Consider the following 13,522-nt stretch of genomic DNA (forward strand, 5'->3'; position numbering starts at 1 on the left):
TCTACCCCTTTGACTCGCCTTCAGACATGTTTTTGTTTATTGAACAGGAACAATCAGCAGCAGCAGCAGCCAGAAATTAAAACTGAAAATTGAAAAATGAAAAGGGAAAACTGAAATAAATCAAAAGCAGCTGCAGCTAGCTTGAGTTTTAGAGACACTGGCAGAGAGTCTCATGGGAATCTGCTACAAACAACACTGGAGAGAGCGAGAGTTGAATACTCGAAGCAGAGAGGTTGCAGGGGGTCGCGGAGAGAGACGAGAGGCTGTAGAGGGTCACTGGAGAGAGACGAGAGATCCAAATGGGTCGTCGGAGAGAGATGAGACGTCGGAAGGGGTCGTCAGAGGCAGATCAAAGGTTGGAAGGGGTCGTCGACTCGTCGGAGAGAGGCGAGAAGCTGGAGGAGTCTTCGAAGCCAGACCCTAGCTTGGAAAGAGACAAAGCTCCAAACGGGTCGTCGAAGAGAGGCAATACCTCGGAAGCAGTCGACAACTCGTCGGAGAGAGACAAGAAAGTGGGAGAGTCGTCGGACAGATACGAAGCTTGGAAGAAAGAAGTTTCATCGAGAGAGGGGGGTTTTTGATGCTCGTCAAAGCCCTATCAGGCTGTTACTCAGTTTTTTTTTTTTAACTCAGGTGCTCCCAAAAGGCATACGCCTTCCCATTTGAGGCATAAAAGGCGCGATTTTTTTCCTGAGGCGTACGCATTTGAGGCTTTACGCCTTTCAAGTTACACCTTAGGGCGTTTTATGCTCAAAATTCCTCAAGGCGCACCTCACATACACCTTTTAAAACATTGGCCAGAACAAACTTTGTTCCCTCCTTTGAAGACCCAAAATAATCATTTTATCAAGCAAAGGAAATCAAAAAGTTTGTCAAGGAATCCAATTCCCAACCTTAGCATGTCTCTTAAAAGTTAATATTCCCCCAAAAACCTCTTTCGAAAGCATCCATATCCCCTAGCTAACAAAATTAAAACAACAGGAAAGAAATGATCTAAATATTGATGTCCACATCAATAATCATCCAAAAAGAAAACCTTTTTTAAAGCACATTGAGCTCAATAATATCTTCAACAAATGCTCCTGTTTCCTCCATGAATAATTCCATTTAAAAGGGAAATCTCTTAACACTGGTTCTATAAATAGAGTTCATTTAGCAACCTCTCATTTAACCAAATCAAATTTGAACTCTTCTTCCCCATTGCCACAAAGATTGCAACACCTCCAACGTCCTGGCCACCAAGCAAAGGATTGGATAAAACAAAATAAACTGGAAGGTTAGATAAAGTATGTATATAAGAGTGAGTCTTCTCCCCCCCCCCCCCCCCCCAACAAGTGATTACCCTTCCGTACCATAAGCTTTTCTCAAACTTTTTAGTCATTGAATTCTACAGACTCTTCTCCATTTCAGATCAAAGGGGCAATTCTGAATATGATAAAGGAAGAGACCCCCACCTTGCATCCAAGAAGCCTCCATAATCCACCCTTCCACCAGAATCAATTTGCTTCTGCTCAAGTTCATCGTTAGGCCAGAAATTGATTCAGAGGGAAAAAGGATACCTCCCATTAAGGATTTGCTCCATATCTGCCCCACAAAAAGACAAGGTGTCATCTGCAACAAATGAGACACCTTCATTTCCAAGTCACCTCTCTTCAGGTCCCGTCCCTAAACCCTTCTAAAAGACAAACTTCTCAAGCTTTCAAAAGCATCTTACTAGAGTTCCCCTGATGCAAATGAAACAACAATGATGAAAAAAGTCTCATAGCCCCAAGCCTCTCAAAGATTTGAAAAACCCTATAGGACTTCCATTGATGAGAATTGAGACACTTGGGATGGATATGCACTTCTTAATCCAATTGCACCATCTTTCACTAATCCATCTTTCCATAACAAAAAAATAAAATAAAATATCAGAAGCACATGGTCAAAAGGCTTCCCTATATCAAGTGAGCATATCACACATCCCACCCCTTTTTGATTTATTTAGTGTCCAAAACTTTATTAGCAAAAAGGGCACCTCAAGAATCTACCCTCTCCTCCAATAAAGGATTTTGAAAAGGCCCCACAACTCTACCCACTATCTTAAGTCTATTTGCAAGAAATTTAGTTATAATTATTGAACGCTTACATAAACATTAATAAGATGGCACTATTTGATGTTGACCGCCACTTTTCTTAGGAATCAAAGCTACAAAAGTAGACTACCCACGAAGTCCTCAAATAATAAAAATCCTCAAAGATATTGAATAAATACTCTCTCACTACATCCTAAATTGCTTGCCAAAAAATCAAGTATGAAATCATATGGACCTAGATATTTGTCTGCACTACGCTCCTTCAATGCATCACAATTTCCTCCTTACAAAAAGGTTTCTGCAGCCAACCTGCATGATGACTAGCTAGGAAAATCAAAATAATTATGTATAGGCCTTCTGCCAACGGGTTTAAGTAAAAAATTGTATAGAAATTGCAAATTGCATCCTTCACCCTTTCCATCAAAAACAATCCTACAAATCTCCACCTTATCGAAAAAAATGTATCTCCTATGAGTGCCACACGGTTGAAGAATTCTGTATTTCTATTACTTTCTTTTAACCAAAGGGCCCCAGACATTTGCCTCCCCAGAAATCTTCTCCAGCTCAACTGTCGTTGACTGTAGTAAAAAGCTCCTCACTACAAACCATTTTCCTCTCATTTTCTCCTCCTAAAAGACCTCTGTCAGCCTCCTTACCCAGCCAACTAATTTGCTCCATTAGCGTCTCTTTTGGCACAGTTAAATTCCCAAAAATCTCCTTGTTTCATTTTTTAATTTTTTCTTACTCAATTCAGCTTCATATTGGCAAACCTTCTACCCAAAATTTGTCCCACCACCCCTTCCCTCCCAAAGCACTCCATCTTTAATCGCATGTTTTCAAAGTGAACGGAGGTTGGACCTGATGGGGCCCCAACTACTCCCCCATGCTAATGAGGATATGATGATGGTCCACGATTCCTCTAGGCAAGAGCATTTCAGTCACCATTGGATTGAGCTCTTCCAGTCTGTTGACATCAAGAATCTGCCAATCAAGGAAAAAGTCAGTTCTCCCTTAAACTTGATAAACTAAAGGATCCGTCTTGCAGACGAAGATAAACCAGGCAATTAAGACGAAGAAATTCAATGAATCCTCTCATGAAAACTGTCTCCAAGTTTTTTCCCAACTTAATGAGTCTGCCTGCCCCTCACCTGGGCATTACACACCCAAGGAAAAAAAATCCATCACAGTCCATCCGTCCTTCTTTGATTTCAATAAACAATTAGCCATGCAATTCATTGTCCACTTATCCATGAATCCTTCTTTCCCTTATTTAAAAAATCCCTTCTCTACTTGTCTATCATCTCCAGTCTATCCTGCTTCCATACCTCAACACCACCACCAGAAGAGCCCTATCCTAGAAGATACATCCAACTTCCCCTTCATACTCCCCAAGCATTTCTCGCAAAATGATAAACAGTTTTCCCCCATTCTGTAACCCATATATCCTCTTGACATTTTTTCATAAAATCCTTGCTCACAACCTTTTTCCAGGTTAGGACTTACAAAACTTTATCACGAAATGCATGTGTTGTATATTGCAATAGTGGTGAGACTCGTTCATACACTGCTCTGCATTATTATATTACTCGGTAGCATATGGCAACTCTTTGGTTTGTTTGGACTTTGTAGAGCTGTGGGTCAGCCTGTCATTGGATGGTTTTCTGTCAATTTCTTGTTGAGGCCTTGGGAAGGATAACGATCAAGGATCTACATAGATGTGCGTTGTTTTCTGTTATTTGATAATTAAGAAACAAATTAACAGTATTTTCCTTTATGCCTACTTTGGGATAAAATTGCCAACCTTGCTTCTTTATGGGGCTTGAGCCGTGGGGCTTTTAAAGGAGTCCATCTAACTGACAAACCAGCAAGATTAGAAGGCTTTGTTGTGCTAGCTTTTGTCTTGTTTCTTTTCCTTCTATAGTTTTTATAGATTAGGTGCATGCCTTAGCCTCCTTTCATTGTACCCTTTTGTCTATATTCTCTTTTTATAAAATTTCTTATTTTATTAAAAAAATAATAATTACCTCCTTCATAAGAGAAGTTTATTGATATTATTTGCATTATATTCTAGAGACATCTAACAATATTTTCCTTTTTTCCCCACAATAATCCCAACCCCACCACTATGATACCACTTTCTTTCTTTTTTTCAAATGAGTAATAGGATAGAAAATTTACAATTTTAAATCTTGATTTCCAGCTCAGTAATTTTTTTCCCCGACCATTTCATGTTCAACCAAAAAAAATAAAAAAGCTCCATTGGTAGACCATCTTGTCTGCCAACAACATATACACAAACAGATGGTGCAATTGTCAAATAAATGAATAGAAGAGTTCTAAAATATTTACCAGTGGAGAAAACATACTTAGGAAACTTAGATTCTAACAACTTTTTATTAAAAATAAGTCAATGGCTCCAGCCTCCAAATCTCTTCATGCCTTCCCAAAGGAAAATGTTAATGAGCAATCAAGTTTTTGAAATAAATAAATAAAACATAAGAATAAAATAGTAGCTGGTAGGAACACTAAATGAAAAGTTTTTTTATATAAATATATGTTATCTCAATAAAACTCATTCTTAGATATTGAAAGAACTTCTTGTAAAAAGTAAATCAAGCTTAACATGACATATACAGCATGCAGCTAAGTGAAGGCTAGAAGCAAGCAGAGACAAAAGTAATGCATCCAAAATATGATCAATGGGAAAATTTTACAGAACACAATGAAAAAGAAATAATGAAAACAAAGATATAAATAAAAGCTTCAATAATAAAACCAAGCAAGAAGTCACCTGACCCACTCCACATCTCATGACATGAATGGTCATCTGAAGCTTCTAAAGGGGGGATGTGCAACAGAATATAATGTAGTTTCTGAATAGAAAGCTCCATGCTGCAATAGAACAAACACTTCACAATAATAAAATAGATAAAATCCCCATAAACTATATGAAACATACAACAAAGAACCAGGTAATTAACTGCCAAAGAAAATGGCAGCATAATTTATCATGGCATCAAACATTTTTAATAGGACACTGTTAATGGTTATTTTAGTCATTTAGTATGATTAGTGTGTTAATATTATGTTAATAAGTGAGAGTTAGTGAGGGTATTATGGTCATTAGAATGTACTTGATATATGTTATAAATAGAGGAAGAGACCAATTGTTGCTGTGTTAGGCCTTCTATTTTACTCCAAATTTCAACATGGTATCAGAGCAAGATCCAACCTAAACCATACCACCACCAAACCAAACCCTAAACCTAGCCATGCATGCAAATCAGTCATTATAGGAGGCTCAACCACACTCCTACAACCTAGAAACAAGTCCAAGGGGTTGCCGGAAAACTCAGTCGTCGCCAGGAAATTCCCTGGCCGTCACTGCCCCTTCTGGCCTTCTCAGAACCTTCAAAACCCTTCCATATTTCAAAAAACCAACCATATAACCAATAGACCTTCCAATCTGTAGATCTGCAAAACCCCATCACTGGAACAGGCACCCCCACACATTGATCGAATGCTGTTAGTGCCAACCTCATGTGCCAGCACTTGAGACATTTTCCAGCCACCATTTTCTGCATTTTTTCTGCAGAATATCTTGATTAGTTCCATAGACCATAATATCAAGTTATTGGGCATGTTTTTTGTTCAAAACTCCAACCTTTTTTTACCATGCACTTGTGCCAAACCGATGATGTTATTCAGTATTAGTAAAGTCCAGTGGGGAATCTCCTAGAGCAGTGGCAGCATTCATACATTGATTTTGTGGGGCTGTGGCAGTGTTAAATTAGGTTGTTGGTGACTCCTCCACGGTTGTTTTGGTGGTTGACCTTGTTTGTGGTTGTTCCAGTTAGTCTGATGTCCCTCTTGTTTGACATTGCTTTAGTTTGTGAGTGTTGATATGGAGTCTATGATCAAAAAAGTATGTTTCCTTCATCACTGCCACAGATAACAATCGAAAAGTTGGATGGAAACAATTATGCTCAATGGTCTAAGGCTGTTATAATAGGGTTAAGAAAATCTAACGACTTGTTGCAAAATGGATCCTCTGATGAGAAGAGAAACAAAGTGTAGACTCAGAAAGATGTTTTGATTGCTTCCCTCTTTTGGAAATCGATGGATCCCCAAATTGTACAGCATCTGAACGCATGCAAGGAGATTTGGGATTATGTCAAGATGTTGTATTCCAGTAACATTACACAGTTACAATAGGGAGATATGAGTGCTACTAAGTATTTTGCAGAGATGAAGTGTATTCATGAGGAGCTCAACATCATGCAACCTATAACCACCAATGTTCGCGAGATGCAGAAGCAGAGCAAGCAAATGACAATTCTTCGTGTTCTAGCAGGTTTGAAACCTGAGTTTGAAGTAGTATGGTCTTCGATACATGGTAGTGCAGAGTTGCCATCATTTGCTTGTTTATTCTCACATCCTTCATGCTTCCTCAAGCACACATTTCCCTGCCCTTGCACCTGGGTCTAAAAGGACAGCCTTTGCCACACAGGGTGATTCTGGTTTTCAACCAAGCAACTGCAGAAGTTATCAAGGGGGTTCAAATGACCTTGGTAGAAGAAATGGGCAAGGTAGAGGCATACCTTGCAAGTACTTTATTGCAGACAAGGAGGTCATATTGCTGAGCAGTGTTGGGATCTCCATGGTAAACCTGCTCCACACCTTCGAGGCCAAGTGAGGAGCAGCGTACCATATCTATGTCAAGGAAGAGTATTTCAAAGTCCAGCAATATCAGGCATCTCAACAACTTACCTTTCATCAAGTACGTCTTGTCCTAGCCCTTGGGTTATAGATTCCACAACCACTAGTCATATCACAGGTATATTTAATTTCTTCTCTACTCTCCAATGCCCTCAAAACTTACCCCGTGATACTATTGCAGACAGATCCACCACTACTGTTAAAGGAATTGGGACTTTAAGTCCCACTTCCTCTATTTCTCTTCTTTAGTCTTGTATATTCCCAAGTTTCCTTTCAATCTTATATAGTCAGCAAGATTACCAAATCCATGAATTGTTCAGCAACATCCTTCCCTGATTTTGTGATCATTTAGGATTTGAAAACAAGGAAGAAAATTGACGGAGGGCGTGAATTTAGAGGACTTTATCACTTTGAGCCCTTATTTCCTTTTACCCTCTATACTGCTGCCGCCACACCTCTCCAAATCCAGTATCAACCTGGTCGTCCTTCGTTTGAAAAGTTGAAACTACTAATTCCTTACTTGAGTCCTATGTTTAGTCTTGATTGTGAGTCTTGTCAGTTGGGAAAGCATCATCGTGTATCTTTTGCTTCCCGAGTCAATAAACAGGCAGCAATCCCTTTCACGTTTGGCCATTATGATGTTTGGGGTCCTCGTCCAGTTGTGTCCAAGTTCGGTTTTCGATACTTTATAACCTTTGTGGATGATTATTCAAGGATAACTTAGCTATCTATAATAAAAGATCATGCTAAGTTATTTCATATATCTTGTGCTTTTTAAATAAAGATTGAATTTGGTTTTCTAGTTCGAATACTTTAGAGTGATAATACCAAAGATTATTCAAAACTTAATGCACTACTTATATGACTCAGCTTGGTATTGTTCATCAATCATCTTATGCCCATACTCCTCAACAAAATGGGGTCATAGAGAGGAAAAATAGACATATACTTGGAGTCACTGGCACCTTACTTTATCAAATGCAAGTAACTAAAGTGGGGTGATGTCATTCTTACTGCTCGCTATCGATAAGATGTCGTCCAATGTTCATAGTGGTAAAATTCCCTACTTCGTTCTCTTTCCTAATTTACCTTTATTCTCTTTACCTCCTCATACACTCAGATGTGTATCCTTCGTTCATCAACTAACTCTCAAGGTGGATAAGTTGGATCCTCATGCTATGAAATTTTTCTTTTGGGCTACTCTTGCCCTCAAAGGGATATCGTTGTTATAGTCCTACTCCGCATCGCTTTTTTTCTTTCGGCCAATGTTACCCTCCCCGAGTCTACATCTACTATTGTTAGTCCTTGAGTGCTTCTAATCTCAATAAGTCTTTCCTCTGCCAAATCTTCCAAATTCTAGTTCATTGTCCATACTCAATTATCCACTTATGTCTTCATGTAATTTGAATCCTCCTTATTGTCTATATCATGATTATCATCCTAATTTATAAGTGCATTCACGACAGCGGCTCCAAGGAAGAGGGTACCCTCTAGCTTCTATTACCACGCCTTTGGTCCCCTCGTCTAATGATCATATTTCCCACAATGTTGATCCTCCCATTGCTGTCTAAAAAGGTAAACGGACATCTCCAATTTTGGTTGCTTTGACTTCTTGTCACCCTCTTATTATTCTTTTGTTACCACTATCATTTGTTGCCCTACCTAAATCTATTTCTGAAGTCGTAGCCCACTCTGGATGGAGGAATGCAACGGCTAAAGAGATGAGTGCATTACAGGACAATGATATTTAGGAATTGGTCTCTTTTCCTCCTAACAAATCTATGGTTGGTTGTGCTAGATAAATACTGTGGAAGTCAAACCTGATGGTTCCATGGCTCATCTTAATTGTTAGTAAGGGATATACTCAGATGCATGGTTTGGACTATTCAGGTAATTTTTCCCTGATTGACAAACTTGTCTCAATACAAATGTTCATCTCCTTGGCCACCACTTGTCATTGACCTATGCATCAGTTAGATGTGAAGAATGTCTTCTTGCATGATGACCTTGAAGCAACCACCTGAGTTTGTTGCTCAGGGGTAGTCAGGCTTAGTGTGTCAGTTCAAGAAGGCCTTATATGGTTTAAAATAGTCCCCTAAAGCATGATTTGATTGTTTCAATGTCGTAGTAGTTAAGTTTGGCCTTCAACAATATGCATTGGGTCACTCTTTGTTTTATCATCATATTTCAGCGAATAGGATTCTTCTTATCGTAAATGTGGATGATATTGCAATTACAAGTAACGATGATCAAGGTATTCAAAACCTAAAACATTTTTTACAGACAAAGTTTCAAACCAAAAATTTGGGAGCATTGAAATACTTCTTGGTAGGGGTGAGCATAATTCGGTGAAAATCGAATTAACAGACCGAAATTGGCCGGTTCGGTTCGGGTAAAAAACCCGGTTCGGTCGGTTCGGTTAGAATTCTACAAAATTTCGGTTAATCAGTTTCGGTTCAGTTAACGGTAAAAAATATATCGGTTAACCGATTAACCGAATTACTAATTAATTAGATTTTAAATATAATTTATGAATAGGGTCTGGCAGACTGGGCAGTGACGGTAGTTGGGCTTGGGGCTTGGGGGGAAAAAGGGCTTCGTGTGTCGTGTCTTCATTCACAGTGTGAACTTCACACTTCACTGAGTGGGAGAAAAGGGATTTGGGAATTAGGGATTAGGGCTAGGGTTTCTCACTTTCTCAGCGCTCTGCTGATCTGCGCCGCAGGCCCGCAGCTCTCCATCGGACCACCTTTTGGAGTCGGCGAATCCCCTCTTCGAAGCATCGGCAACTCGACTCTCCAGAGTCCAACCTCTCAGCCCTCAGCGTCTCAGCCACCAGCTTGCCATGCAAACCCGGACCCCAGTAACTCTTCCTCTCCTCCTCTTCTTCTTCTTCTTCCACTTTTGTTATTATATTTATCTGCATTTTTTGGGTTCGCATTTATCGACATTTTTGCTGCTCCATTTATAATTAATGGAAAATATGTTTTGTCTTTGAAGTTGATTTTGCATTTAGGATGAGTATTTCAGTGTAAAGAGTTACGACCTTCAAATTATTCAACAAATTTGGTCTTGTGTGTATTAACGAATTCAGCTTCAAAATATTTAATGGATGCTCCCAAACACCACCTTAGAGCCATGAAAATTAGGTGAAAAATCTAGAGAAAATTTATCCTGGTTCTTGGTTAGTTTTATTGGAAGGCATTATTTAGTGCTTGAAAATTTTAAATCTTGAAAGTTCAATGAGAACATATTCCATTGAAACATTATCAAGTGTCTGCTTCCATTTGATTTTGTGGAAAAATGTTGTATTGTAATTTTAATTTCTTTTAGCCAAAAAAAGTGTTGCAAATTTATTCATTAAAATGCTATTCACAACAAATGCATCGATTAAATTTCAGTGGGATGATCAACGTGTGCTCATTGCATGCATTTTTAATAATTGAAACCAAGAACCACATTTTTTGAGCTTTCTGCATATGATTGCCACTTGCAAAGTTATGAATATGAATGCAATAGGTAAGCATATTGTTTTATTTTAGTTTTATCCTTCAATAAACAAAGCCATACGTGTTTCCTTAGGTCAATCTACTGTTGATGACACAGTAAGCATGTAAAAGTTTTTAAGGTAAGAATGCTTTATGTTGTGGTTAGAGTATTTTTTTAAAAATTTTGGATTAATACTCTTCTATGATGGACTTTACCCTTCTTTTTTATTTTTTTCAGATATTAAAGGGAAAATGGGCAATGACTTGCCTATAGAGGTGGAGGTGCCAAACTTGGAGGATGTAATAATGACGCAAGCTAATTCCCAAGATCAGCCTTCAAATCCCAGCATGACAAGTGAGAGTGCTACTAATCCTCCTACTCAATCTAATCAAAAAGTTAGGAAGAGAATGAGACCAAGATCTGAAGTGTGGGATCACTTCACTAAATTCGTGACGGAGTCTGGTGAAATTAAGTGTAAGTGTCATTATTGTCATATTGATTACTGTCTTGATCCTAAAAAGAATGGTACGGGCACACTTAGATATCATATGGTTAGATGTGCACAAAATCCACATGTTGAAGAAACAAAACAGACACAATTAAATTATGAACCTGCCTCAAAAAATGCATAGGGCTCCAAGGCAACTCTTACAAATTGGAAATTTGACCAAGAGGCAATTCGAAAGGCATTATCTTACATGCTTACTGTTGATGAATTGCCTTTTAAATTTGTAGAGAATATGGGATTCAAACATCTTATGAAAGTCCCATGCCCTCGTTTTTGAATTCCATCAAGATGGACAATTTCTAGGGATTGTTATGACCTTTACATGGAAGAGAGGTTAAAGTTGAAAAAGTTTTTGAAAACCTCCTCTCAAAGGGTTAGTTTCACAATTGAAACATAGACTTCTTTGCAAAAGGTCAATTACGTGTTTGACTGCACACTTTATAGATAATGATTGGAAATTGAACAAAAAGATCCTTAACTTTTGTCCAATTTATAGTCATAAAGGTGAAGAGATAGGTATGGCCATTGAGAGGTGTTTGCTTGATTGGGGAGTTGATAATGTGTTTACAATGACTGTAGATAATGCAAGTTCAAATGTCATTGCAATTGCCTACATAAAAAGAAAAGTTTCAAATTGGAGAAAAGACATTCTAGGGGGCAAATTCTTGCACATGAGATGCATTGCACATATAATTAACCTAATTGTGCATGATGATTTGAAAGAAATGGGGGATTCGGTTGCTCGTGTTAGAGACGCAGTCAGATATGTTAGGCATTCACCTGCTAGGTTGAAAAATTTCAAGCGTTGAGCAGAAGTAGAAAAAGTAGAATGCAAAAAGATGTTATGCCTAGATGTTAGCACTCGATGGAATTCTACTTATCTAATGCTAGACTTATCTAATGCTAGACACAGCTCAAAGATATGAAATGGCTTTTGAAAGGTTTAGAGATGAAGATCCTTCATTTAGAATTGAGCTTGAGACTAGGGATGGCAAACCAAGTAGTTTTGATTGGGAAAAAGTCAGAAAATTTGTGATGTTTTTGGAACACTTCTATGAACTCACTATACGAGTTTTAGGTTCTTTGTATGTTACAAGTAATACATTTTTTTATGAAATTAGTGGGATTGATTGTCTTCTAAAAGAGTGGGAAAATAGTGATGACCTGGAGTTGAGTTTAATGAGCATGAAAATGAAGGATAAACACAACAAGTACTTGGGTAACATTGACAAAATGAATATGTTGATTTTTGTTGCATCTGTTCTTGACCCTGGACGTAAGTTGGGATTTGTGCAATATGCTCTTTCTACTATGTATGACGGTGACAAAGGTTTATTGGTGGGGAAAAAGGTTCAGGATACAACATTTGAATTGTTTGCTGAATATAAAAAGTTGTCACAATCTAAAAATAAAGAATCAAACAGAAGTGAAACTTCAAGCTCCACTTGCTCCACTGGTCAAGGTGAAGCAGCAGAACGAAAGTTCAAAGTTTTGTATCAAAAGTACAAGACTCAAATTGCAGGTGGAGATAATAAATCAGAGTTGGATAGGTATTCAGGGGAGGATTGTGAAAAGGACGTGGAGGGCTTTGATATTTTGGAGTGGTGGAGGTTAAATAGTCAAAGGTTTCCCGTCCTTTTACATATGGTTTGTGATGTTTTAGCAGTACCCATCTCTACAGTTGCTTTAGAGTCTGCTTTTAGCACAGGGGGGCGTGTTCTCGATGCCTTTAGGAATTCTTTGACTCCTAAAATTGTTCAAGCTCTTATCTATACACAAGATTGGATGCGGGGTTCATATACTCCAATTAAGGTTGAAGAAGACATAGATGACCTTGAAAATCTAGAAAAAGGTAATATTATATTAATATATTGTCAAAAATTTTCACTTGTTCATTGAATGATTAATTATTACAACTTACAAGTGCTTCTATACAATTTTTTAGAATTGTCAAAGGTTGCATTGGAGTCCACAATTGGTGAATAAGCCAAACAAAGAAATACAAAGGGTTAGTTTCTTACTTTCATATTGAGATTATGCTTTAGTGTCTTGTCATATAAATTACATGCTATCAATTATCATTATTTTGGTTTGTTGCAGACTTGCAGGTGAAATAAGCGCAAAGAAATTGTAGTTTGTATTTTGTATTTTGTAATTTAAGAAGTTGAAGAGTGGGAGTTTCTAATATAAGAAGCCATGAAATTGTAGTTGTCACTTGTCAGCTGATATATGAAGCATTGAAGCCTTAGTTTTTATTTTAATTTTTCAAAAACAATTTATATTTCATGTTTGTTTTTTATTTTTATTTTGCACAAACTGTTTACATTGATCTATAATATAATATTAGGGACTTTGAACTCTTGAACTCAAATCCAAGTAGACACTGCAGACCTTTAAATTTCATGTTTGGTCTGTGATTATATTTTTTTAGGAAGATTTTCTAGATTGTTTTGGTATGCAGATGATTTTATTTTTACATTGATTAGATTTTATGTAAACAGGGTTCTATACTTCTATTTTTACGTTGATTAGATTTTATCTAAGCAGGGATAAGACACCTAGCTGGCTAGTTGTGAGCCTCTGATGGTGTCATTATAGATTTCTTTTTTCTTCAGAATTAAGAGTATCTTAATTAAGCTGACGGTGGGTAACCCTACCCCCAATTCACTCCACCCCACCTTTTTTTTTTTTCTATTGAACTCTGGGATTGTTTTGCTTAATTTGCCTTTAG

At 37.7% G+C, this 13,522-nt stretch overlaps 1 protein-coding gene across 2 annotated transcripts in view; it reads right to left on the bottom strand.

Moving 5' to 3' along the window:
* The window catches only part of LOC131152054 (protein NUCLEOLAR COMPLEX ASSOCIATED 4), a 52,674-nt gene that overhangs the window by 10,868 nt on the left and 28,284 nt on the right, over positions 1-13,522 (bottom strand). For both annotated transcript variants that reach the window (XM_058103650.1, XM_058103649.1), the window contains exon 6: positions 4,867-4,967. In XM_058103650.1, the coding sequence (XP_057959633.1) occupies positions 4,867-4,967 (101 nt within the window). The remainder of the gene's footprint in view (positions 1-4,866; positions 4,968-13,522) is intronic.

Source organism: Malania oleifera, chromosome 3, assembly GCF_029873635.1.
Source record: "Malania oleifera isolate guangnan ecotype guangnan chromosome 3, ASM2987363v1, whole genome shotgun sequence".
Lineage (NCBI taxonomy): Eukaryota > Viridiplantae > Streptophyta > Magnoliopsida > Santalales > Ximeniaceae > Malania > Malania oleifera.